A 22,876-nucleotide genomic window follows, 5' to 3' on the forward strand; every position below is an offset into this window, starting at 1 on the left:
TCCATATTCTTCTGATACGCACGGAGCTACTCAGTCATTGCTGTAAGAGGTCCACGTTTTCATGTTTTCATGTTCTGGTGTGACTGATCATGTTCCAGGCGTCCTGCGATCTCTACCTTTTCTTCTATCAGTCCCCGAGTCAAGCTGGCTTGACTACGAGTCCTCCCTCCTTTCGGAGTCTGTCATTCTCTGACCGTGGGAGTCGCAAAGTAACATCCTTCTTTACTGCCATTTCATTAACTCATGGTCGCCGACACATCGACATTGCATAGTCTGCCCTCTGTATGCGCAACGACCTCACACAATACGATCCATCACTAGGGACAAGCGATTTGCAGGTATGCGAGTGTCGTTGGTATTGATGGATCAACGGCGCCAGAATACAGCACTGCCTCCTCAGTGATGCCTTCGCAAAGTCGCGCTTTTGCGAGCTACCATGTCTCGCGCAAAAGCGACGATGGCATCCCGAAGCTCTCGAAGAACGGGCGTTCGTACTCGGGTAGTAGTGCACAATATGGACCCAGGGGTTCGTCTCTAGCCACGAGCACAATGCCCGGTGTGGCTCCAGGTAGCTTCAGCACAGACTTGAAGACCACATCCTTTCCTCGAAGTACAGCATCAAGACCAGAACTGGCCATGTCCCGTGTTACCAGTAGTGGCCCTAACGATGACGATCCAGTTACAGAGTCAGAACAACGGCAAGCCGTTGTGCGAGACAAGATTGCAAAGGAAATGAAGATCAAGCTGGGCACAGAAAATATGCTGGAAGCGTTGCAATCGAAGAATCCAAAGCAGACCAAAGAGCAGAGACAGAAGGTAGAGATGGAGCTGGGTTCTTCTAAGCGGAAGCTGCACGAGCTTCATCAAGAGCTGAACCAAGAGATTCAACGCGCGCAAACTCCCACAACGCCTCCCAGAAATCACATGTCTAGTTACTTCCGTGGCAGCCCGATGAAGTCGCCGCCTGTCGCTCCAGATTTGCCAGATCCAGAACCACCGTCGGATGCTTTCGAAGGGGAGTCGCCCTCCCTAGTACTGACAGAGATACTTCAGGAGCTGGAGATTGAAGGCATGCAGCCAGACTACTATATCGAGCGAGCCAATACACTGGTTGAGCTTTTCAAACGCCATCCAACACTTAAATACGACCTTGCTTGGTCCGTGTTCAGCCTTCGGGTCCAGATGATGCTCCTTAGCGACAGTACAGATGTGGTCGCAGCAGGCTACCGCTTGACGAGATACGCCATCGCTGATCGATCGTCACTAAAAACGATTCGAGCTCTTCACACTGACGAGGTGGTGATCCTGTCCCTGGTGAAGAAGGGAAATGCAATACTGGAACGAGAGCAGGCTGTCAAATTTGTCAGGGCTTTTTTGGATGTCAAAGATGGTGTCTTGGATGTTTCAAGAGCCGTTGTTCGGGCAGTAGTGGCTGTTGCAGAGCAACATGATGATCGATTGCACCATATCTGTATCTTGACTTTGGCAGAGATCTTGATGAGAGATCCAGCACTTCTCATCCAAGCTGGTGGCTTAAACACTCTCACCGAGATTCTGTCGGAAGGCACGTTTCATGCATCCGAAAGCCTCGCGGTAGGCTTTATGAAGCTCCTCGACGCTCCCCGTCGGCGAGGGTATTTGAAATCTGGCCGGGAAATCGAAACGTTTTTCGGTCCACTGACAGATCCTCTCTACTGTAATGGGCATGAAGAGCGACTCAAGACAAGCGTCAAGGCTGTTGCAGAAATGTTGAAGTCATGGTCAGGATTACTAACATTATCTAGGAACAACGCAGCTGCCATTAGGTCACTGCTAGGTTCGTTACAATATCCTACCATCCAGGCAAAGGACTTAGTTTTGGAACTACTATTTGACGTGCTTCGAATCAAGGCGCCTTCGTGGTCATCGACTTTTCTGGCCGGGCGACGATTGACGACATATGGGCGAGGTTTACATGCACACCACGAACCAGCGATCAAAAGGCTAAAACACGATACCGATCACGAGTCTCAACGGCAAGATCTGACATCACATTTCTCGACTCTTGTTCTGGCAACACTACTGAGAGCTGGTCTTATTGAAGCTCTAACAAACATGATCAAAAGCGAGGAAGATCTGGCCATAAACCGGAAGGCCACTCTTTTGCTTACAGAAATTCTAAGATTGGCCAACTACTGTCTTCCTGAGCCTGCTCGCTCTGAAATTCAGGTTCTGAGCGGACTCGTGACGGAAAGAACGATATCCGATGCGGAAGAGTGTGCCATTAACGCGGCACTGATCTTCCAAATCGAGAGTATTAATCGAACGCTGAACCGTGTCAGTAGCATCACAACTGTCAGCCGAGCTTATGATTCCCGTGGGGACATTCATCTTGGTTCGCCATTGGTCGATAAGTCGAAACTCAGTGCCTCTATGGATGCCGAGCAGTTTCGGCAAGCTGTTCTCGATACCCAAGTGCCAAACCACATTCAATTCATCAAGTGGAAATGGGACCTCATACACAGCATTATTGAAGGTCCTTTGACAAATCCGAAGCGAGTCGAAGAAGTGCTGAACTCCAAATTCTTGAAACGCTTGACTGCTTTCTACAGGCCTTTTAAGTACCGATTCTCAACGGTGCGGAACACGAGACCCAACCAAAGATATGTGAGAACTGGCTGTGCTCTCATCAAAAGTCTTATGCAGACTGCCGCGGGGATTCAATATCTGACTGAGAATAAGCTCCTCCGGCAAGTGGCAGAATGTATGGCTCAAGTAGACAGACTGAGTGGCCTGACGTCTACGTCACCCTTTTTCGACCGAAGCCAAATGGTTGAAACCCTTAGCGGAGGATACTTTGCCATGGTCGGTACCCTCAGCCAGACTTCCGATGGGATCTTGATGATGCAGAAATGGCATATGATTAACATGTTCTACCACATTGTAGACCTTCATGATCGGGAGGACCTGGTTGAGACGCTGCTGGGGAACATGGATTTCTCAATTGATAGTCATCTTCGAGTGTTACTGTCAAAGGCACTTACAGCAGGATGCAAGCAGATTCGCATCTTCGCCACGAAGCTATTGCGGCGATATGCCATAAGTAACGAGCTGTCGAACGCAGGTGATGTTGCTTCTGGCTCGAGATGGGTACTCAATCTCCTGCTCACCCAGCTCTACGATCCTGATGTTGAAGTTTGCGAGATTGCCGTGAAAAACCTGGAAGAGGCTTGCAATCGTCGAGACCATTTGGAGTACGTGGTAAAGTGTCGACCCTCGTTAGATCATCTTGGGGAGATTGGGGCACCACTGCTGCTTCGGTTCTTGTCTACCTCTGTTGGCTACCACTACCTTGACGGACTGGACTATATCACCCAGGAAATGGACGATTGGTTCTTGGGCCGAAACGACACGTATGTAACATTGGTGGAAGCCTCACTCGCGCGTGCCTATGCCGAGCAACCTAGCCACAGCCGGAACACATACAGTAGTAATGACGATATATTGGAGCTCGAAGATCTCGGTGTTGTACCACCGCATTTCTATCGAGAGCTTGCTCGAACTGAGGAGGGATGCCGGCTGTTAGAGAAATCCGGCCATTTCAACGACTTCGCATCTGTAGTTCGCGACTTCGAACTAGACGAAGAGGATGATGAGACGCTTACCAAGGTAAAGGGCTGCTTGTGGGCCATTGGGAATGTGGGATCAATGGAATTGGGAGCAACGTTCCTCGAAGAGACCGAAATCGTTGGCTCAATAGTTAGGATTGCAGAAGGCGCCGAAGTGATGTCGTTACGGGGCACAGCGTTCTTTGTTCTCGGGCTGATGTCAAGAAGCAAGCATGGAAATGAGATGCTGTTGGAGCTCGGTTGGAAGTCGGCAGTTGACGAGCGTGGCCAATCGTTAGGGCTGTGCTTGCCAGACCAGCTCAGCAGGCTGTGTTCGGTAATTATCCACTTTCTGTCTGCTTGCTCCAGTGGATGATGCTAATGCACTCAGGTAACATTCCGGCATAACTCTACCGACGAGTCCAAGGCACTCAGAGAGAACGCGGAGAAGTACAAGGCTGCCGCGATTGATGACAATCCCTTCCACGCCAGAGTGCTGAAAGCGGTCATCGAGATGGGCAATACCGTGCTGGCGAAGAAGGTGGCAGTCGAATTGAATGGCCTCAAAATCCGCCATCAAAATGCTTTCAAGCAGGTCTCGCTCTTCAAAAAAACATTAGCACTGCTAGAAAGCCATCATTATCGGTTGTGGCAGCGACAATTCATTCTTGATCTTTTCGACAAAGGCATCATCAGAAGAATTGTGCTAGAGGAAGATATGGAGGATGAGATGGAAGCAAGTACGGGTTGAGGTCCATTCCTATGTCTAGCGCAGACTGATGTCCTGCTGGTGTTCAGCACCAGATCCGGTACAGGCATTGTCGTGGGAATCGGAATTGGCATGATACGGCACAGCAAAGCAAAGCACAGCACAGGGACGAGCGCATAGGATGATAGGCAAAGGACGCGATGGAACATGAACCACATACAGATGAGGTGTTTTTGGCTCTCAGGCAGCAGTCTAGGTAGGTCACCACTAAGATCGTGATTGTTCAAATGCCGCATACCTCATGCCTCATGCCTCATGCCGGATCTCCTGGGAGAAAAGAGTCGCAAGATCTCCTGAGTGTCCGGTTGAAGAACGGCCGCCCGCAAGCCAGTGTGTAGTTAGTAAGCAGGCTTCCACATGGATCGGAGTACATGTACCACAACGTTTCACTACGTAGCACTACGGAATATGTACCGTAGTAGTAGCTGAGCAGCTGAGCAGGTCGAAAAGAGCAAAGGATACTACATAGTACGAGAGCGTGGAGTCATGTGATATGTGACTGGCAGTGTCTATGATGGCTACATCGTTGGTGTATTGGCCCTGGACGTCCCGCTTTGCCGCGGCTTAACCACAATTTGGGCACCAGTTGGCACATCTGGGGCCTTTTGTGCACTCTCGTGCCGCCGTTGGGATCGACGATCGCCCTCTTGGCCGCCCATCGGGGCTTCAGTGCCACTCCTCAACTGCAACACTCTTCCTCTCGATCGACCAATCTGCTTGATACCAGATCACGCTCTGCCCACGCAAGCAACTCCCCCACCCCCACCAGCTTCGTTAGTCAACCTAGCAAACATGATCAATGGCCCCTCTCCTCCCAAGCCAACCATTCACATCTCTTCCGTCAGCCTGTCAGGAGCCGCCGAGCGCCTTCCATCGATTTCTTTCGGCGGCACACCAGACGTTATACTGTCCGGCATGTCCACATTGTTATTGTCCATTGTGGCTTAAAGGCTTAATGCTTTTGAAAGTATAGTGTCAACGTCGTGCATTATTACCTATTGCCTGGCCCCACGGACCAATTGCCACTCTTCTCTGGGACATAAGATATCTCGGCCAAGGTTGGCCTTGTCCAGCTGTACTGTCACATCCCACATCCCGGTGCAAACATCCCTCCCGCTACCATGGCATATATCACCAACTTGCATGCAGACAGCTACCCCGGTTCATTCACTTATACGTCCTCCAAGTAAGGCTACCGTATATCTGCATTTGCCAGTCAATATCTTGTAGCAGCTGCTTCACGCGGTCTCTCCATATTTTCTCCGAAAGAAGCACTATTTCCCTCCGGAGAAAAAAGAGTGCGTCATCGTCTCAGGGTACTGATCGCTACTCCCGAACCCGGTCAACTATGTTCATATTGCTCTGTCTGGTCGTATGAAGTTTGATCCAAGTGTACGTCTCTTCATTCTCGTTCGATATACTACACCACCTTCGTTCGAGTCTTCTCTCACCACCTTCCTGCGTCCATGAGCAGCAATGAAGAGTCCGTCGAGGTGAGCTCGGCGCAGCAGGGCCTTGATGCCCATAAAGATGCGCGAGCAATAATACGGCTCTTTCAATGCTCGGTATGCTCCTACCCTCTCCGAGAACCGATGACCTTACCCTGCGGATATTCCCTGTGCCGCCGATGTCTTCCTCCCCGCTACAAACGGGAAAACATTACGTATCCATCCAATCCGGGCCGGGCGGAGGGTTTTGTTTGTCCCTTCAAGGACTGTGGCCTGGAACACTCGATAGGAGATTGCAGTATGGATGTTACGTTGAACAAGCTGCTGGATGTGGTAAGAAGCTACATGGAAAGCTATCAGTGTGAGACAAGTGATGCTCCGCTGATGTTGGATGAACGGCTGCATTGGAAGAACATCATCGACAGCTCCATGGATGTTATGCCCCGGTCTCGCGTCCTCAATGGCGGTCGCTTGGTCGCTACATACACCTTTGCAGACATGGGCGAGCTAAACTATCACTCTGAGGTTGCCTACACGCCACTACCAAAGCAAGCGGACAGTATTGAAGCCCTCGACGTGGCCGTGTTCGCACACTTGAAAGAAGCTATCAAGGTCGAGTTGGAATGCCAAGTATGCTATTCACTTATGCTGGATCCCCTTACTACATCATGTGGACACACATTCTGCCGAAAATGCGTGGCACGGGTTTTGGACCATTCGAACCTGTGCCCGGCATGCCGCAGGGTCATTCCGCTGCTGCCTGGTGCTCAAGCCGAGCCCTCCAACAAAACAACTTCACAGCTTATCAGCGGATTGTGTCCAGATTTGTTGCAACTTCGCATAGCAGCCGCAAAAGAAGAAGACATGGTTGATGGCAATATGAACGTTGCGTTGTTTCCGTGCACGCTGGCGTATCCGGAGATGCCCACTTTCTTACACATTTTCGAGCCACGGTATCGATTGATGGTGCGACGAGCAATCGAGACGGGTGGCAGGAAATTTGGAATGATGATGTACAATCGAAGGGGCAGACCGCAGGGTGCACTGGGTCAATCGCACTTTGTGCAGTATGGTACTCTACTCCACATACAGAATATCGAGATCTTCCCGGATGGCCGCAGCCTGATCGAGACCAAAGGTGTTTCAAGGTTTACGGTTTTGGAGACTGCAATGCGCGATGGATATATGGTTGGTAGGGTCCAAAGAGTCGACGATGTACCGTTGTCGGAAGAGGAGGCTATGGAGGCACGCGAGACAGCTGGCCCGGAACCACCATCGAATGACACGCTGGGGCGACTCAACCACATGTCTACTCAACGGCTATTACAATTTGGTCTGGACTTCATCATAAGGGCACAAGCGGCATCCGAACCCTGGCTTGCCGAGCGCTTCATATCCGTCTATGGACCGCCTCCGTCAGATCCGGCCATATTTCCCTACTGGTTTGCTAGCGTGCTCCCTATCTCAGAAGATGAGAAATATCAACTACTGCCAACCACGAGCGTCAGAGAGAGGCTGAAGATCACAGCACGGTGGATAACGAGACTAGAAGCCGCTCGATGGTAAGTCGCCACCCTTTCCTAGGTATTGTTTGCAGTCTGCCTGACGCGCTTTTCTGCTTTGAAGTGGGGGGAATTTCCGGCGGTGGATGCCACCGCCTGAGTTTCTCGAGACCGATTCAGAGCCCGATATGGCGGAAGAAACAAGCCCCTCTGCTTCTCAGCCCGAGTCCCCAGCTGATCCGGCCAGCAATGAAACCACCGAGGATGCATTGCCCGAAGCTGAACAACCAAACTGACTGACATTTCTCTCCGATTTCACAGGTCTCACACTTCCTCCTGCGTCGTGTTATGACTCACCGTCCTTGTCATTCTTATCACATCAGTCGTCTCTATCTACACCACCTCCATCACGTTTTCCATCAACGTCACTTTTGTCGAGCATTCAGAATCGATTCCCATTGGCAGCGTATACGGCTACATTTGCAAGGCGTTGGTGACCTTGGCGGCTGTGGCTATTTTAAGCGTCATATTACTTGCACCCATTATCATTCAAAGTCCCGTCGTACGCAACAGGGCGGTTAGAAGATTGCCCATGGGCCCTGCCATCGCAGAGTAGAATGGCGGAGAAAGATGTGCGTATTAGCGCCATCAGAGAGAGTGGTGAGAGATTTGCCATGTACACGTTTCAAATGGCAGGAAATTTTAATAGAGAGACAAGGTCAACCAACATCCAAGACTCTATCTGGCTCTTTACCTCGAACTGGGGACAATACAAAATCAGAATCTAAGACTCTATCAGACTCCTTCCTTCAAGTAGGAGATATTATAAAATGAAATCCAAGACTCTACCAGACTCTTCACCTCAAGTTGAGTAAACTTTATGGCATCTTGATGGATTGCGGCCGCTGCCTCTACTCCAAACATGCCATGGCGTATATAAGACGTTATGTTAACCAAGGTCAGCTCCGGCTACTTTTCTGTGTCCCAACCGGTATACCAGAGGTGCCTCCTGATTGATGTCTTTCCCTCCACCGCTACTCCTTCGTTCCGTCCAATGTCGACTTCTCTTCTCTATCCGCCCTGCTTCTGGAGCTCTTCTGGAGCTGTTTCTTAGGCCTGCTCTCTCTCTCTCTCTCTCTCTCTCTCTCTCTCTCTCTCTCTCTCTCTCTCTCTCTCTCTCTCTCTCTCTCTCTCTCTCTTTCTTACTTACCACTTTAGCTACCAAATCGCCTGGCTCGGCGATCAGAGGATATTATGTTATGTTACGTTACGTTACGGCACATTGACCTGACGTTGTTTTCACTGTTGTACGTTCCTTCCTTCTCCTTTTCTTTCCTTCCTCATGCAAAGTAAGTAGCCCTCTCTTTAAGTCTGCTCTTTCAGCTTGCCTATCTGGCTGGCTGGCTGGCTGGCTGAAAATGTGTATGGACTCTACGCTCAAAGGGGCTAGTAGCTTACCTTGTTACTGGCTTTGGGGCCGTCTGAAGTGAAGTGAGGGGGGAGAGGGCGGGTGGGGAAGAATATGACGGAGGAGGGGGAGGGAGGGGCAGAACAGAAGAGAAGACTGGGAGGGGAAAACACAGTTCCGTCATAGCAGGCAGCTACGGTGCAAGCTTCTGCTTCCGCTTCCACGTGAAGATAGATGAGGGGGAGGTGTGAGTTTCTGGGAATGAGACTGCAACTGAATGAGACTAATGAGACTAGGTCAGCCACTGGACTCTGGTATGGTGGTCGATGGGGTACGATGGCGCAATTGATGATGACTCATGACGTGCGGCTCCCTTGGACGAGATGTGATACAGATCAAGGCAGATCTTTTCTCAACGCCATGTAAGAACGCGCTAGATCGATAGTTGTCACACCTCAACGCTGGGTCGCAGATCTCTTTCTGTCAAGCACATCCCATGTACGAGGTTGTTGCGGGTATCGCTGTTCCTGTCAGCCCGCATAATGGACATGGTGGAGCTCGTGTGTGAGTGTGACGTACTCTTGCACAGAGACTTCTACCAGGGATAGCATGACAGAAAGTGGAGGCTGCGCGCATTGTACAGTTTTCTTCTGCCTTAGCGGCTGGCAGGGCTGTCGGTGATATGGCCACAACCCGTGTGGAGTCAGGTTTCCGGAACGTCACGGTTGCATCGTCGATGGTTGACAATGGTTGACAATTGAGTGACAGCTAGCCGCGCGTGTCCAAATCAATTTTCGAAAGGTAGTGCCACTCTGGTCAATGAGACACCAAGAACCTTCTACTATGGGTCTGGCATATGTTGAGGCCAGTAGTACGAAAGCTTCACAGGAGGCCCGAGTTGAATAGGCAAGTGGAGAGAGGGAAGCAGCGGACAGTGTCGCCATGGGCTGTATGCTGACAGGTACTCCCAACAAAAGACTTGCTTTTCTTGGGGGCAAAAAGTCGAACGGCGCGTGGTGAAAGCCGGAATGCTAGAACGTTGATGCTGTCAGGACTTGCATGGACTCTGTACCACGCCGTCCCGGATTACGCGTCCCGCAAAGATCAGTCATCGGTATCTTGCAGCTTTGCCGTCTTGAGGCTCGATATGCACGGAATTCGCCCAACGGCTCTCTCATAGGCCCCCTGGCGCATGTCTTCCTGACACTACGTTAGGCCACTTATTCTCCGAGCCCGACGTCTGTCGCAACTCGCAATCGGAGCTGACCAACATACCCAAGTACATATAGCCCATTCTGCACATCGCCGAGGTTGATCGAGGAACTTTGGAACCTCGCAGCTGATGGACCAGGTATCCTTGCGAAGGCCTGAAGACCCTGAAGATCCTGAAGATCGTATAACAACCTAATGCGGCTACAACTGCCCGATTTCTGCGGTTCGGAGCTCCGGAAATGTCGTGTAACTCCCGGGAGATTCCGATTCTCGAGGTGAAGATCTGCTATACTAATACTAACTTAGTAGTGAAAAACACAAGTTACTACGTAGTAAGCAATTGCGGAGCCAAAGCCGACTTCAAGTTCCAGTTGCTCGTTTCTTGACAGCTTGGCAACGTCGTACATGCCACCCTTTTGTTTTGCTGCTGCCGGACTTCAAGTCTCTGAATGTTCAGTAGGGACTACACTTTTCTTCCACCGATCGTCGTAGATGACGCTACTAGCCTTCCAAGTCCAGCAGTACAGCTCCCTGCAAAGATACGGCTTTTCGAGCTACCGAGCTCAGTGTCCGTCAATGGAACTTTGGGACAAGTGCTACTGCAATAAACACGCCAGACTGAATCGACAGATTCTTTCCTCGATCCTTCCGCCCACTTAGGGTTGTTAAGAGAGGGTAGTGCTAGCTATCCCATTGCCCCTGAGATTTCGTCCTCGGTTAACGTCCACCAGCAGCCATGGTAGGTCGTCATATAACGATGGGAGCACAGGCCCAAAGAGCTGTATGGCAACAGTGAGCACCAAGATCCCGTATGACACATATGCCGATACTCTGCGACCGAGCCCTTGATCCGGATCGAGCCCATGCAGGATTTTAGCATCTGACTGGCAGTAGCTCCAACATGGTAACTGACAATCAGACTGACTGTCTTCCGGCTGCCCATGGTAGTCACTTCGACCTCTCCTTCGTTGGAATCATGCCTGGGACCTTTACCTCAGTGTCGTGAACCGGCGTTGCCCAACGAAAAGAGAGGTAAATATCGATTGAGCTACTAGCCGCTATATACCTGTCAAAGGTGGCTAGCACCCAACACCAGCCCCACGGGTCAGTTTCGGAGCATGAACGAATATACTTGTAGCAATATCTTGAGGCACCACCGTCCCTACAAGCAGTGCTTGGGCTGTGACTTCGATGCTTTCCAACAGTCCCGGACTTCGTGTAGACCAAGCTCATGCACGTCCGCCGTGGAACATATCATCAGACTTTCCTTTACATATCCATATGGGTTAGTCCGGAGCAGGCTTTTGCGAAGGCCAAATTTCTGCAGGAGATTACCATGGGCATGAAGCCTGCATAGTCCCTGAGGTTAGCGCTCTGTGCTGTGCTATAAGCTTGTATGATCTGGTAGGCGGATATGCCAGTCTTCGAACTCTGCGCCAAGGTCATTTGTGTTGGTATAGCTAGCAAAATGGTGTGATCCCATCCATCAATCCTCAATGTCGAAACTCGTCCCGCATCCACAACTGCTCTTCGCTCTTGGATTACCTACAATCTTAAACTGGCTTCCAATCAGCTCTGTAGTATAGTCAACTGTGCTCCCCTTTAACAACTCCAGGCTTGCTTCATCCATCACCACCTTAGCAGATCCAGGTGAATCTTGCGAGGCAAATATGGTATCCACGTCGTTTTCGATTGCTGTAGAAGGTTCTAGGGACATGAGGTACTGGAAACCATGGCAGCCGCCAGAGGTCACGGAGACTCGAAGATGGTTGTGTTGAGGAGGGTTCTGGCCGGACATGGACTTAGAGGATGAGGAAGTTATCTGTTGGAGGCGCTGCGTTGGCAGTATATGTTAGCGATCGAGGTACATCTCCATACGTTTCGACCAGGAAAAGAGCGATCTGCAATTCGATGTGCGTACCTTTGCTGCTCTATCGGAGATTTCAATGGTCATCTCATTTCCATGCTCATCCAACCTTGGATTTTGCAGAACAGTCGTTGCGCATGTAGGTGTAGCGGTTTTAAAAGGCCGAGCCTGACCGTTAGGGCGTGGGATAACAAACAAATATAAAAATGACGACTTTTCGAGACGTTGTAAGCTTGGAAGTTGTCGTGCGCTATGATAAGTTCTCTGAGGAGCGGCAACTGCACTGGAACAGCGGACCGAACTCTGACACGCATTGGACCGGCAATGACGGAAGAACGCAGCAGGAGACTGGCAGAGAAGCCGTCGAGCCATTGAAGCGGATGGGTGCGACATGCTATCTTGCTTCTTCGGACGACAGGTTGGTAGCGGGAGTTGAACAGAAGATGTATGCTTTGTCAGTGATGCAGTTCTGGAGACAAGCCCCCGGGCCGAGGCCCACTAACAAATTGGGTGTCGCTCTTGGCGTAGCTTTGACTGACAAATTAAGCGGGACTTATATACTGGTAATGACCAGCGTTATATTCCCATTGATACTGGCACTCGCTGCTTCGCCAAGGGTGACACCAAATCTGTCAATGGGCCTCGGGCGGCATCGTCCCCCTTCCAGGTCTCCCCGCACCACGACTTGTGCCCTCAGCGGTTAAATGGTCATGCAATCCTCGTGATAGATGTTCACTCACAAGACACAGATATCCTACCTCTACTCATACTCCAGCAGAGAAATTAAGTACAGTCGCTTGAAGTGTCGGGCTGGGCATCGGCTATATGTGAGGCTGTTGGGGGACCGACTTCGAGATGGGTTCGCGCCACCATGTCGAACAGATCAAGCACGGCCCTCCCCTTGCCGCGGATGTGGACATCCGTGCAAACAGCAGAGGATACGCCGAGTCACTCGATGCGCACGATCCTCTCAGAAACTTCCGCCATGAATTCATCATCCCGAGTAAAGCAGATCTCAAGCGCCCAACCCTCTCATCTACCGATCCACAAGAGGCCCATTCACCACCCTCGATCTACCTCTGCGGCAACTCTCTCGGACTGCAGCCTCGAAAGACTCAACAGCGTGTCTCATCCTTTCTGACAGCATGGTCCACGAAGGGGGTCACAGGTCATTTCAGAAACCACTCCGATTCGGCATTACCACCTTTCGTGGATGTCGATGACTATGCCGCCAAGCTTATGGCACCCATTGTTGGGGCACGGGAAGACGAGGTCGCAGTGATGGGGACTTTAACTTCGAACCTGCATCTTGTGATGGCGGGTTTCTATCAGCCAACGAGGGAGAAGTATAAGATTATTCTGGAGGGGAAATCCTTTCCCAGCGATCATGTATGTAGACTTTGCGCCCAATCCACGTGCTTCACGGCTTCTCTTTCGGAGGTGCGTATCAGTTTTGGCTCTGAGGCTGACATGCTTGTCTCCTGTAGTACGCCGTGGAGTCGCAAATCTCGCAGCACGGCTTCGATGCTAAAGATGCCATGATCATGATCGAACCACAGGACGACAAAGCCATCATCACCACAGAACAGATTCTGGAAACCATTGACATTCACGCGGATCGTACCGCGTTAATCCTGCTACCAGGTATCCAGTTCTATACAGGCCAGTATCTAGACATCGCCACCATAACCCGACATGCTCACTCCAAAGAAATCCTGATTGGTTGGGATTGTGCGCATGCAGCAGGGAATGTGGGTTTGAGGTTGCATGATTGGGATGTCGACTTCGCCGTGTGGTGTAATTACAAGTATCTGAACTCTGGGCCGGGCTCGATCGGTGCGCTCTTCGTGCACGAGAAGCATGGACGGGTGGACATGAGCGCTTCTACGAGGGAGGAAAGATATCGGCCCCGACTCTGCGGGTGGTGGGGAGCCGATAAACAGACAAGATTCGAGATGGATAAGAGTGCGTGTTCACGATGCAGTATTCTGATCTCAAAGAGCTTCCGATTAACCATGAATAGAGTTTGTTCCTCGACCAGGAGCTGCGGGCTACCAGCTTTCGAATCCAAGCATTCTTGATCTCACCGCATGCATTGCATCATTGGAGGTATTCCATATGACATCAATGGCGGAGCTGCGAAGGAAGTCCATCTCCCTTACGAAATATCTGGAAAGCTTGCTACTACGATTTCCAATAGATGCTCTCCCCGAGGATAAGCCATTCACCATCCTCACACCCAAGAATTCGGATGAGAGAGGCGCCCAGCTGAGTGTCAGATTGGAACCTGGATTGCTTGGCGTTATCCTCAAGGAGCTCGATAGCAACGGTGTGGTTGTAGATGAGCGGAAGCCAGATGTTGTTAGGATCGCCCCAGCGCCTTTGTACAACAGCTTTGTGGATGTCTGGGAGTTCTCGCAAATCTTTTTAGAAGCTTGTCAGAAAGCCGTCAAGCAGCGTGAAAGATGAGTTCTCTTGTAATGTCACCATCAGTCGCTTTCTGACTCAAAGTCTGAATCTTCTCCACATGATGTCACCCAGAAGCGGCCGTTCAGTCTTGTGCTGATCAGTTCCTGCAAGAAGGCTTCTGCATCACTTGACAGCATGTGATCCGCGTCGACCGCCCACAAGCCCAGAGTCAGTCCGCTGTTGGTTGTGGAATCAAGAGTCCAGATGAAGTCGGCAATCCCTGTGGCGGTGAAGTGTGTTACACCACAGAACTGCATATCTCTGAGGTTTTTAAGTCCGGCAAGTGCCTGGAAGACACTATCGGTGATTGCAGAACCACTGGGATAAAACGTTTCCAGACTTGGAAGGTTCAAAGCAAGGGTGGTGATATGGTGATCCTTGAAATTGTCAGACATCTGATTCAAATCCAGGACCTGCAGACACGACAGCCGGCTGAGAGCATTGACCAGCACTTGCAATTCTTCGTTTGTAGTGTCCTCCCCATCACCATTCAGGTACACTCTCTGAAGACTAAGTTGTTCTGAAATGGCTGCATGAAATGCGACTGCCTTGTCACCGCTGGCAATGTATTTATTCAGGGAGAGACTAGTGAGAGTGAACTTGCGGGTGGCCAGTGTTTCGGCCAGGATCGCTGGTCCATCATAGAAATTATTCAATGCCAACTCCTTGAGATCGCAGCAGTTATTCAACCAGGCTACAATCTTCAAGAATGCGTCATTCTCGAGGTCTTCCAGTTGAACGAATGATCTAGCAGCCTCCAACTCGAGTTTTTGAAGGGCAGTACACTCCTTCAGACAACCAAGGGATCTGACTCCATCGTCGTTGAGCCCCATGAGCTTTATCGACGTCAGTGTGCTTGCATGATGGTTCATGGCTGTGAGAGACATCCTGCCAATGTCCGAGCCGCTATAGAGCTCGAAATTTTGCCAACCAGAAGTTGTGCTTAATAGGGCTGCAAGGTGCTCATCCGCTTTGGCCTCCGTCCACGCATAAAGTTCGAGACTTCTGAACGAAGGGCAATTTTCTCTGATGGCGTTTTGAGCTTCTGCGGTCAGAACATGGCCTTGCTGTAAGTGGAGGACTTGCAGCCTGGGCAACCGTCGTATCCACTGTGGGAGAAACTCCTTGCTGATAGGACCTCTGAGCTCTTCGAGTAACATAGTTTTCTTTGTAATAGCCTCTCCCACTGCATGGAGGATAGGCATGAAATCCACAACTAGGCGAATTTTATGCCTGTTTTTCGTTGGCTGGGTACAGATTAGCTCTGTCCGAAGGTGAAAATCCTGCAGTTCGCCTGCAAAAAAGTCTTGTTCTATCTTGCCTGAGAACTTGCCCTCTTGAAGGAGGTCTTTTAGATTGTCAAGGTTCAAGGAGCGAATGTATAGACAATATGGTTTGTAGGTGGCGCTGAGACTTGATCTGATGATTGATCGCCAAAGCAGGGCCCATTTTCGAAGTTGCGACTCTTGTTGAGCTGACTTGATATCAAAGTTGCCAGGCTGACGTCGCCGAAGATTTTCAAGCTCGTCAGTCTCGGTAATCAAGGGAGATTGCTCATTGATTCTGTACATTATTTTCAGCGCCGGCTCCGAAAATGACACGCTGCTGAGAGCACATCCGAACAGTGTTGGGAAGTCTCTCCTTCGCCCAAGCTCTTCAAATATCAATATCAGAATTTCCTCCGGCAAGTGGCGGACAGGCATCTTGACTGTCGGTTGAGCCACACGAGATTCAACGCGTGAAGAAGGACTCTTGTTGGTGCGAGCTACGCAAGTAGAAAAAGACAGGTCCTAACAGGAGGCCGGCTTCAGAATAGATCCAGACGTATCGAGTACCGAGAGACGGGTCAGCGCTGTAACATACAGTACTAGATCAAAAGTATCCGACCGACATCAAAATTTGTGTGGGACCACACCAAAAAGTGGAACTTTTAAAATATCTTTAAAAGCTTTTGCTAGGCGGCAACTATATTTGAAAATTTGTAGAATACTAGAAAATTGATAAAATTTTATTGTTCTAACAGAAGATTTCTGCTTAAAATAATTAGATAACCGTGAGCTGAAGTTCAAACGCAAAATTCTTGAAAAAATCAAAAATTTTATGAAATTTTGTATGAGACCTCATACAAAATTTTAAATCTTTTTAAATGATTTCTCTTTGAACTTTACCTCACGGATATCTAATTATTTTAAGCAGAAATTTTCTATTAATAAAAAAATATCTTATCGCGGTCAAGACTTATGAAGACTTATGGTCACCTGCGGCGCGCAACGCGTGTTATCCAGAATTACGACACGCCTCGGTGTCTCGAGGGCTATTTCAGAGCTGATTAGCCGGTGAGCCTGTGCCTGGTGGTCGACTGTAACCTGCACCATGACCGGATGTTATGCCTTCTCTATCCTTTACTGTTCTGCCTGGCGGCGTAGGCCATCTCCATGATGTTCTAACCTGTCTCATAAGATTCGACGAGAACATATCGCTCGAAGCTAGCTCGAGTAGTGTGAGATTTGCATTTCCGTTCCTTTTGTCGTCTGCTCATCTTCCTAGCTTCGTATTTCCTGTCTCAACTCGTCCAAATCTGCGCATGTCTGCTTTACTTTAAATGCTCTCTCCTTTTTTGCCAAGTACAAATTTCAGGCGGACCAGACCTTCAACACTCCTTCAGTCGATGAAACATGGGGCTGTACGTTGCAGAACAGGGTGAGTTATCTGTACACAGTGTACTATTCCGTTGTTAAATTTAACCAGGCACTTCTATCCATCTTCAAGAAGCGAAACCTCGACACCAAGGAGAAGGAGACAGCTCTTGAACGATGCGAGTTTGAGTTACAAGCACGGGCGGACAAGACCAAATGTCGCCTTATCATCCGCATGATCTGCCGGCATGGCGTCGTCAAGACCTACAAACTGATCTATGAGCCAACAAATGTGCTTCGAGCAAGTTTCGATAGCGCGAACTCCCCAAATCATTGGACCACGTCGGCCCGTACGCTGCGTGACATTGTGGAGTACTTTGGTGTAACAACTGACCAGTTGGATTGGTCATTTGAGAAAGGGAAAGTGAACTTTACAAGCTACACAGAGAGGATCACAGACGGCAGAGAAATCTTCAAGCTACCTATGCATACATCCGTCGCCATTGAAAGGAAAGATTTTAATAATTTCAGCGTCCAAGAAGGCCTACATGTCGGCATAGTAGTCCGAGATTTCCGCGCCATCGTCAGCCATGCGGATGCATTAGGAGCCAGCGTCACAGCAAGATACTCCAGAGGGAATCGACCCATGCAGATTGCTTATGAGGTCGATGGCATCCTTTGCGAGTTTACACTTATGACAAGAGGTCCACCTGCCAATGTATCTTCTGCTGCTGTTGCGATAAGGGCAAGTACTCCTGCCAGGGACTTGTCTGTCAGACCAGTTCAGAGACCACAGCCCCAGAGCACGGATCAACATCTGATTGACCGAGATCCAACGCCTACACTCTCGGCCACGATCATGCCTCCACCAGTGGCAAACGTCTCCGTTGCAGACACAGTCGGAGCACCTCAGCTAAGTCAATCGATGCCCACAAACACAAAGGCCCAGCAAACCTTCCCTACCGGCACCCCAGGAGCCCCTTCGGCCGTTCTAGATCAACACAGTCTGTTTTTCCCTGCCGGCGAAGATGAGCATTTCTGGGATGAACATGACAATTATACGGCTGAGCAAGAAGACTTTATTACCTGGGATGCGAGTGGACGCGGGTCTCTGCCTTCAGGGGCTGCACGGCGAATTCGGGATAGCGAAACAGCCACTTCGCTCCAAGGTTCGGGACGGAGCAGAAGGGAGGCACCAAATGGCCAGGGAATAGCTCCGACACAGAGGCTTTCACAGCTAAAAGGCCTTTTCGACTAGTTGATCATGGGTCACTGTCTGTTGTGTGCTGTTCCCAACAAGCTTCTAATCCGTCGTTGTCCAGAACAAGAAAATGAGAGCAGAAATCTGTCTTACTTTTCAGCAGTCCAGATAAAAGTCGTTGCACATCCTGCACCAACTCCAGCAGCTGTTTCAGTCCTCACGGCAGGTAGAGACAACACACTCCAGCCTTGCCCAGTCTCGTCGCTCCTCCTTCCGCAATTCCCGTGCTCACCCCAGCCCCATGTCACAACTCCCCCTTCGGGTGTCAAGCCTACACAGTGTTCGCTTCCCGCAGCCATGGTCCACACTCCCGGCAGCTGCTTTGGTGGCAGTTGACCGTGATCATTCCTTCCCAGAGCTTTCACCTTGTTCGTCCTACTCTCCAAAATATAGACATTCGACCAACTCGCATACAGACTCGTCCTTGGCCACACCATCTCTGCGCTCGGTACTGGTATGCTCAAGTCTGCAAGGAAACTCTTCACATCGTCTCCATCGCTTTTCAGAACGCTATTCCCACCTAGCAGTCTCCATTCTATCACCGTATCTTCTTGCTTACCATGAGTTCCTTGATACAACGCAAAGTCTTTTCCCACAGCTGCCGTAAAAATCCTGTCAATCTCCGTGTCCTGCTTGATATCCTCGTCAGTGACCCGTCTTGGTTTCCAGAGCTCCTTGTCGGCCTTCGTGCTATTCCCCAGCTGACCTTTTCGACAACTGCCCCAGCCAAAGACATGAACTTCATCTGTCGAACAGGTTAGTGTATAAGCTACACTACTCCAAATACCCGTTAGGGTGCCTGGTATGAGCGGGACTCTCTCAACGTCTGTACTGATATAGCACCTGGGATAGTCTTTATCGCCAAACACTGCCACCTGTCTTGGCTTTGCTGTCTCAAAGATATACTTCCCAAGACCGAGCTCGCCTTTCTCGCCCTTTCCGCAGACATATATTCGACCAAGACGGACAACATATCCATCCTGAGTTTGGGGCGGGGTGACGAAAAAGCTCGCGGTCCATGTCGCGGAAACGTCAACGAAAGTATCTAGTAGCTGAGAATTCTCCCACCACGTTACCCTTTTAAAACATGGTGTCAGGTCTTGAGAGCTCAGCTCAGCAGAGACTGAAGGGTGCGATGCGAGATCAACACATTCGCCGAGCGCTTCTCCATTACCAGCGGCATACGCTGCACCGTTTTCGCAGAGGACAATGGTATGGTTTCCACCTGCCACAATCTTGCGGACAGGTGATCTCAAGGCGTCTGATTGCTCCATGTGGGCCTTTGCACTGCTCGTGGTACCATAGAGGCTTTGGGTGTGGATAAAACTGCATGGTGTTGGTGTGTCGACGTCTTCGTAATGACCAACGCCTAGTTGTCCTGATGAGTTGGAGCCAAGCGCCCAGAGTCTGGTAGTCATGGTCACGACTGAGCTCGAGTCGGACCGCTTATTTGCGAGGATAATGCCGTATGAAGCAGGCAAGCGCTGAATTCTATCTCGAACTTGGTAATTCACGAGTATGACCGTCCAGCCGGATTGATTTTCGTAACACCTCGGAAACGGATCCTCATGCACTCTAAGATGCGCATCTTTCAGCAGAGTGTCAGCTAACGCTTGCCAGTACTGCCTTGATTGGTCTCAAGATCAGAGTCTTGACAGGCAACAGGAGCTTCAAGATCAAGATGATTCGACAGAATGATGGTCGAAAGTAACAGCCTTGACGTGCGTAAAGGAGGATCTTTAAGGAGTAGATATGGTAGCCCAAGGTATATCACCTCACGAGATCAAATGGTAAAATAATAAATACTCTTGCCTTCCAAAGATTATCGAATCTGTCTTTTTCTGTGCACCGGTAACAATAAATAAAAACCTTGGCATCAATTCCTGTGATGACGTTCCATCGCTGTACAACAACCTCGTCCAGCTTCCAAGGGCTCTTCCTGGATGATCCTGCTCGGTATAACCGCACATAGCCTAGTTGTCAACATGTCAGTTAGACGAGTACTTGTCATCGCTGGGTCGGATTCCTCCGGTGGAGCCGGTTTGGAAGCTGACCAGAGGGTCCTTGCTGCCCATGAGATATACACGATGACTGCTACTACGGCCTTGACGGCACAGAACACGCTCGGTGTCGGAGACATACATGTTGTGCCACCAAAATTCGTGGGAAAGCAGATCAGGCAAGTGATGGACGACATTGGTTGCGATGTCGTCAAGATGGGTACGTACTTGATGAGGAAGCTATAGCCGCCCAGCCCTCGAACAGCCATGGAACTTTCCATGCAGCTGCGATGCGTGCTGCAGAGGAGATCAGTTTTGGAAGACTGACCTGCCATTGAGTCAAGGAATGCTAGCATCGGCCGCAACCATTGAGGTTATCGCAGACACACTACAAGAGTATGATATTAAATCTATCATTCTTGACCCTGTATGTTATGAAATTGCAATAAGTGGGATGCCTTCTGTCCAGAAGAGCTCATGAGACGCGCAGGTGATGGTGTCGACCAGTGGTGCTCAGCTCCTGCCAGGGGACGCGGTCAGAATACTACGAAAAAAATTGCTCCCTGTGACCACTATACTAACCCCCAACATACCGGAAGCTATTTTGTTACTAAGAGATGCCGATGAATACGTTAAGAATCCTAGCAACCTAGACGAGGCAAAGACCCTTGCGAAGCAAGTCCATGGTCTTGGACCAAAAGCAGTACTCCTGAAAGGAGGCCATATTCCGCTAGCAAAAGACTATACAAAGCCAAGATCAGACGACAATGCTTCCGTCGTTGTGGATATCCTCTACGATGGCTCCGACTATACTCTCGTCGAAGCACAATACTCGACTTCAAAGAACACACACGGGACTGGTTGTTCATTGGCATCGGCGATTGCTGCGAACATAGCTTCCGACCAGGAACTGCCGGCTGCAGTCAGAAATGCATGCAGATACGTCGAGGCGGGCATCACGACTAGCAAGACGTTGGGCAGAGGAAATGGACCTATTAACCATTTCCATTCCACTTACCACTTGCCCTTTGCACCGTAAGTCTTGAGCTACATATTCATCCTCTCCTGTGCTCGCTGATACTCTACAGTGGACGATTTATCGAGTTTCTTCTTCAGAGGCCAGACGTTAGGCATGTGTGGAACAGTTACACGCAACACGGATTCGTCCAGCAGTTGGCCCAGGGCACGTTGCCGAGAGACCTATTCAAGAATTATCTCGTTCAGGACTACTTGTATCTTGTAAGTCACTTCCCTTGTGCCAAGGGAAAGGTCTGATGGTCATACAGACTCACTTTGCAAGAACGAACGCCTTAGCAGCGTATAAGAGCACATCAATGGACTCCATATCAGCAGTAAGTTCAGTCCACACTGCGAAGGATAACTTTGGGCTCATATAGCTCTAGTCAGCGCACATCGTACTGCATATCGAACGGGAGATGTCCTTGCACCTTGATTACTGCCAACAGTTCGGACTATCACGCTCTGATATAGAGAAACAGAAGGAGAGCCAAGGTGACAATTTCTCCCAGCTTTCTTTACAATGGCTGACCTTGCCAAGCCTGCGTAGCATACAGCCGATATGTGCTTGATGTTGGGCAATCACAAGACTGGCTCGCTCTTCAGATGGCGCTCGCCCCCTGTCTGCTGGGATATGGCGCCGCCGCTCAGCGTCTTCATTCAAGTGCTGACAGCGTGAAAGAGGGAAATCCATACTGGAAATGGATTGAAAACTATGTTGCAGATGACTACGTGGAGGCAGTTCGAAAAGGCTCAGGTATGTAACGAGCGGGCATGGCTCTTAGCCTTAGTAAGAAGTCTAGCTAATACGTGCCAGCACTTATCGAGTCGAGCATCTGCAAGCAGTCACCTGCGAGGATAGAGGAGCTGGTAAAGATTTTCATACGGGCTACTGAGATGGAAATACGGTTTTGGGATTTTGGTGCACATTCATGACCACAGAGAAGGCACAAAGATCGGAGACTAGGTCGCAGAATACCGCTTGAAGATGCAGAGTGCGGCTGCTCAACATATACCTGCAACTTACGTTGTGTTGGATGAGTCCTTCAATCCATTGTAGTGAGTCGAAAATATTGATGAGGAATCGGGTGAGTTGTACGGAGGCGTGCATCAAAAGTCTTCAATATACGCTAAAATTAGAGTGCTACTAGCACACTGGATCTAAGCTTTAGCGTTGTGTAAAGGATGCGCTATTGAGATAGAGCCCTAGAGCCGCTGTCATGACCCCCTTAATTAGAGACAGCTAGGGCCCTTCTTAGGTGGCTTGAGGTGACCTACAGGCCTATGTCAGCCAAGCTTGAGCTATCCCGCCCCGGACCATCCTTACGCCCCCTCGGCTACTATTAATAGGCTAATACAGGAAGGGCTAGCTTTCACACATCCTAGTTAGCGTATATTGAAGACTTTTGATGCACGCCTCCGTACTGCTTACTAGTTAGTAGTACTAGTACTGATAGTACTTACCGGCAGAAGGGCTCTGAAAATGACACAGTATTGGTCCTTAGCGATTTTGCAGATATTTTATTATTTTAAGGATCATCAGGAAGCTCAAATGACCATGATTTAGCTCTACGTAGTATTTTAACTGTCATCTTCTTAAAATAATGTCTACTACGGCTACAGGCCTAATTTTTGCACCCCCCCTGGTCGAAAACGCTAGTATCCGTACAAAACCTACTATGCAAAATTAAGTATAGATG

General features: G+C 49.8%; 8 protein-coding genes across 8 annotated transcripts; 5 read left to right on the plus strand and 3 right to left on the minus strand.

Moving 5' to 3' along the window:
- Window positions 1–402: 402 nt before the first annotated feature.
- EPUS_01835 (uncharacterized protein) lies at window positions 403–4,338 on the plus strand (the record flags this gene model as incomplete). Its single annotated transcript, XM_007806572.1, has 2 exons — window positions 403–3,924; window positions 3,979–4,338. The coding sequence occupies 2 exons, from the start codon at window positions 403–405 to the stop codon at window positions 4,336–4,338; spliced, it is 3,882 nt and encodes a 1,293-aa protein (XP_007804763.1).
- A 1,766-nt stretch (window positions 4,339–6,104) lies between these two features.
- EPUS_01836 (uncharacterized protein) lies at window positions 6,105–7,602 on the plus strand (the record flags this gene model as incomplete). The annotated part of the gene is made up of 2 exons (XM_007806573.1): window positions 6,105–7,366; window positions 7,431–7,602. 2 exons carry the CDS (start codon window positions 6,105–6,107, stop codon window positions 7,600–7,602), a joined length of 1,434 nt encoding a protein of 477 aa, XP_007804764.1.
- Window positions 7,603–11,412: 3,810 nt separating this feature from the next.
- On the minus strand, window positions 11,413–12,186 carry EPUS_01837 (uncharacterized protein; the record flags this gene model as incomplete). Its single annotated transcript, XM_007806574.1, has 2 exons — window positions 11,413–11,760; window positions 11,848–12,186. The coding sequence occupies 2 exons, from the start codon at window positions 12,184–12,186 to the stop codon at window positions 11,413–11,415; spliced, it is 687 nt and encodes a 228-aa protein (XP_007804765.1).
- Window positions 12,187–12,648: 462 nt separating this feature from the next.
- Window positions 12,649–14,255, plus strand: EPUS_01838 (Kynureninase 1; the record flags this gene model as incomplete). Its single annotated transcript, XM_007806575.1, has 4 exons — window positions 12,649–13,182; window positions 13,281–13,758; window positions 13,817–14,177; window positions 14,225–14,255. The coding sequence occupies 4 exons, from the start codon at window positions 12,649–12,651 to the stop codon at window positions 14,253–14,255; spliced, it is 1,404 nt and encodes a 467-aa protein (XP_007804766.1).
- Window positions 14,256–14,282: 27 nt separating this feature from the next.
- EPUS_01839 (uncharacterized protein) lies at window positions 14,283–15,965 on the minus strand (the record flags this gene model as incomplete). The annotated part of the gene is made up of 1 exon (XM_007806576.1): window positions 14,283–15,965. The coding sequence occupies one exon, from the start codon at window positions 15,963–15,965 to the stop codon at window positions 14,283–14,285; it is 1,683 nt and encodes a 560-aa protein (XP_007804767.1).
- Window positions 15,966–16,648: 683 nt separating this feature from the next.
- EPUS_01840 (uncharacterized protein) lies at window positions 16,649–18,156 on the plus strand (the record flags this gene model as incomplete). Its single annotated transcript, XM_007806577.1, has 3 exons — window positions 16,649–16,684; window positions 16,810–16,962; window positions 17,011–18,156. 3 exons carry the CDS (start codon window positions 16,649–16,651, stop codon window positions 18,154–18,156), a joined length of 1,335 nt encoding a protein of 444 aa, XP_007804768.1.
- A 92-nt stretch (window positions 18,157–18,248) lies between these two features.
- On the minus strand, window positions 18,249–19,577 carry EPUS_01841 (uncharacterized protein; the record flags this gene model as incomplete). Its single annotated transcript, XM_007806578.1, has 1 exon — window positions 18,249–19,577. The coding sequence occupies one exon, from the start codon at window positions 19,575–19,577 to the stop codon at window positions 18,249–18,251; it is 1,329 nt and encodes a 442-aa protein (XP_007804769.1).
- Window positions 19,578–20,144: 567 nt separating this feature from the next.
- On the plus strand, window positions 20,145–22,112 carry EPUS_01842 (uncharacterized protein; the record flags this gene model as incomplete). Its single annotated transcript, XM_007806579.1, has 8 exons — window positions 20,145–20,379; window positions 20,504–20,586; window positions 20,650–21,194; window positions 21,248–21,398; window positions 21,446–21,511; window positions 21,563–21,671; window positions 21,718–21,933; window positions 21,994–22,112. The coding sequence occupies 8 exons, from the start codon at window positions 20,145–20,147 to the stop codon at window positions 22,110–22,112; spliced, it is 1,524 nt and encodes a 507-aa protein (XP_007804770.1).
- Between the last annotated feature and the right edge of the window lie 764 nt (window positions 22,113–22,876).

This window comes from Endocarpon pusillum (genome assembly GCF_000464535.1).
Source record: "Endocarpon pusillum Z07020 unplaced genomic scaffold scaffold5526, whole genome shotgun sequence".
Classification (NCBI taxonomy): domain Eukaryota; kingdom Fungi; phylum Ascomycota; class Eurotiomycetes; order Verrucariales; family Verrucariaceae; genus Endocarpon; species Endocarpon pusillum.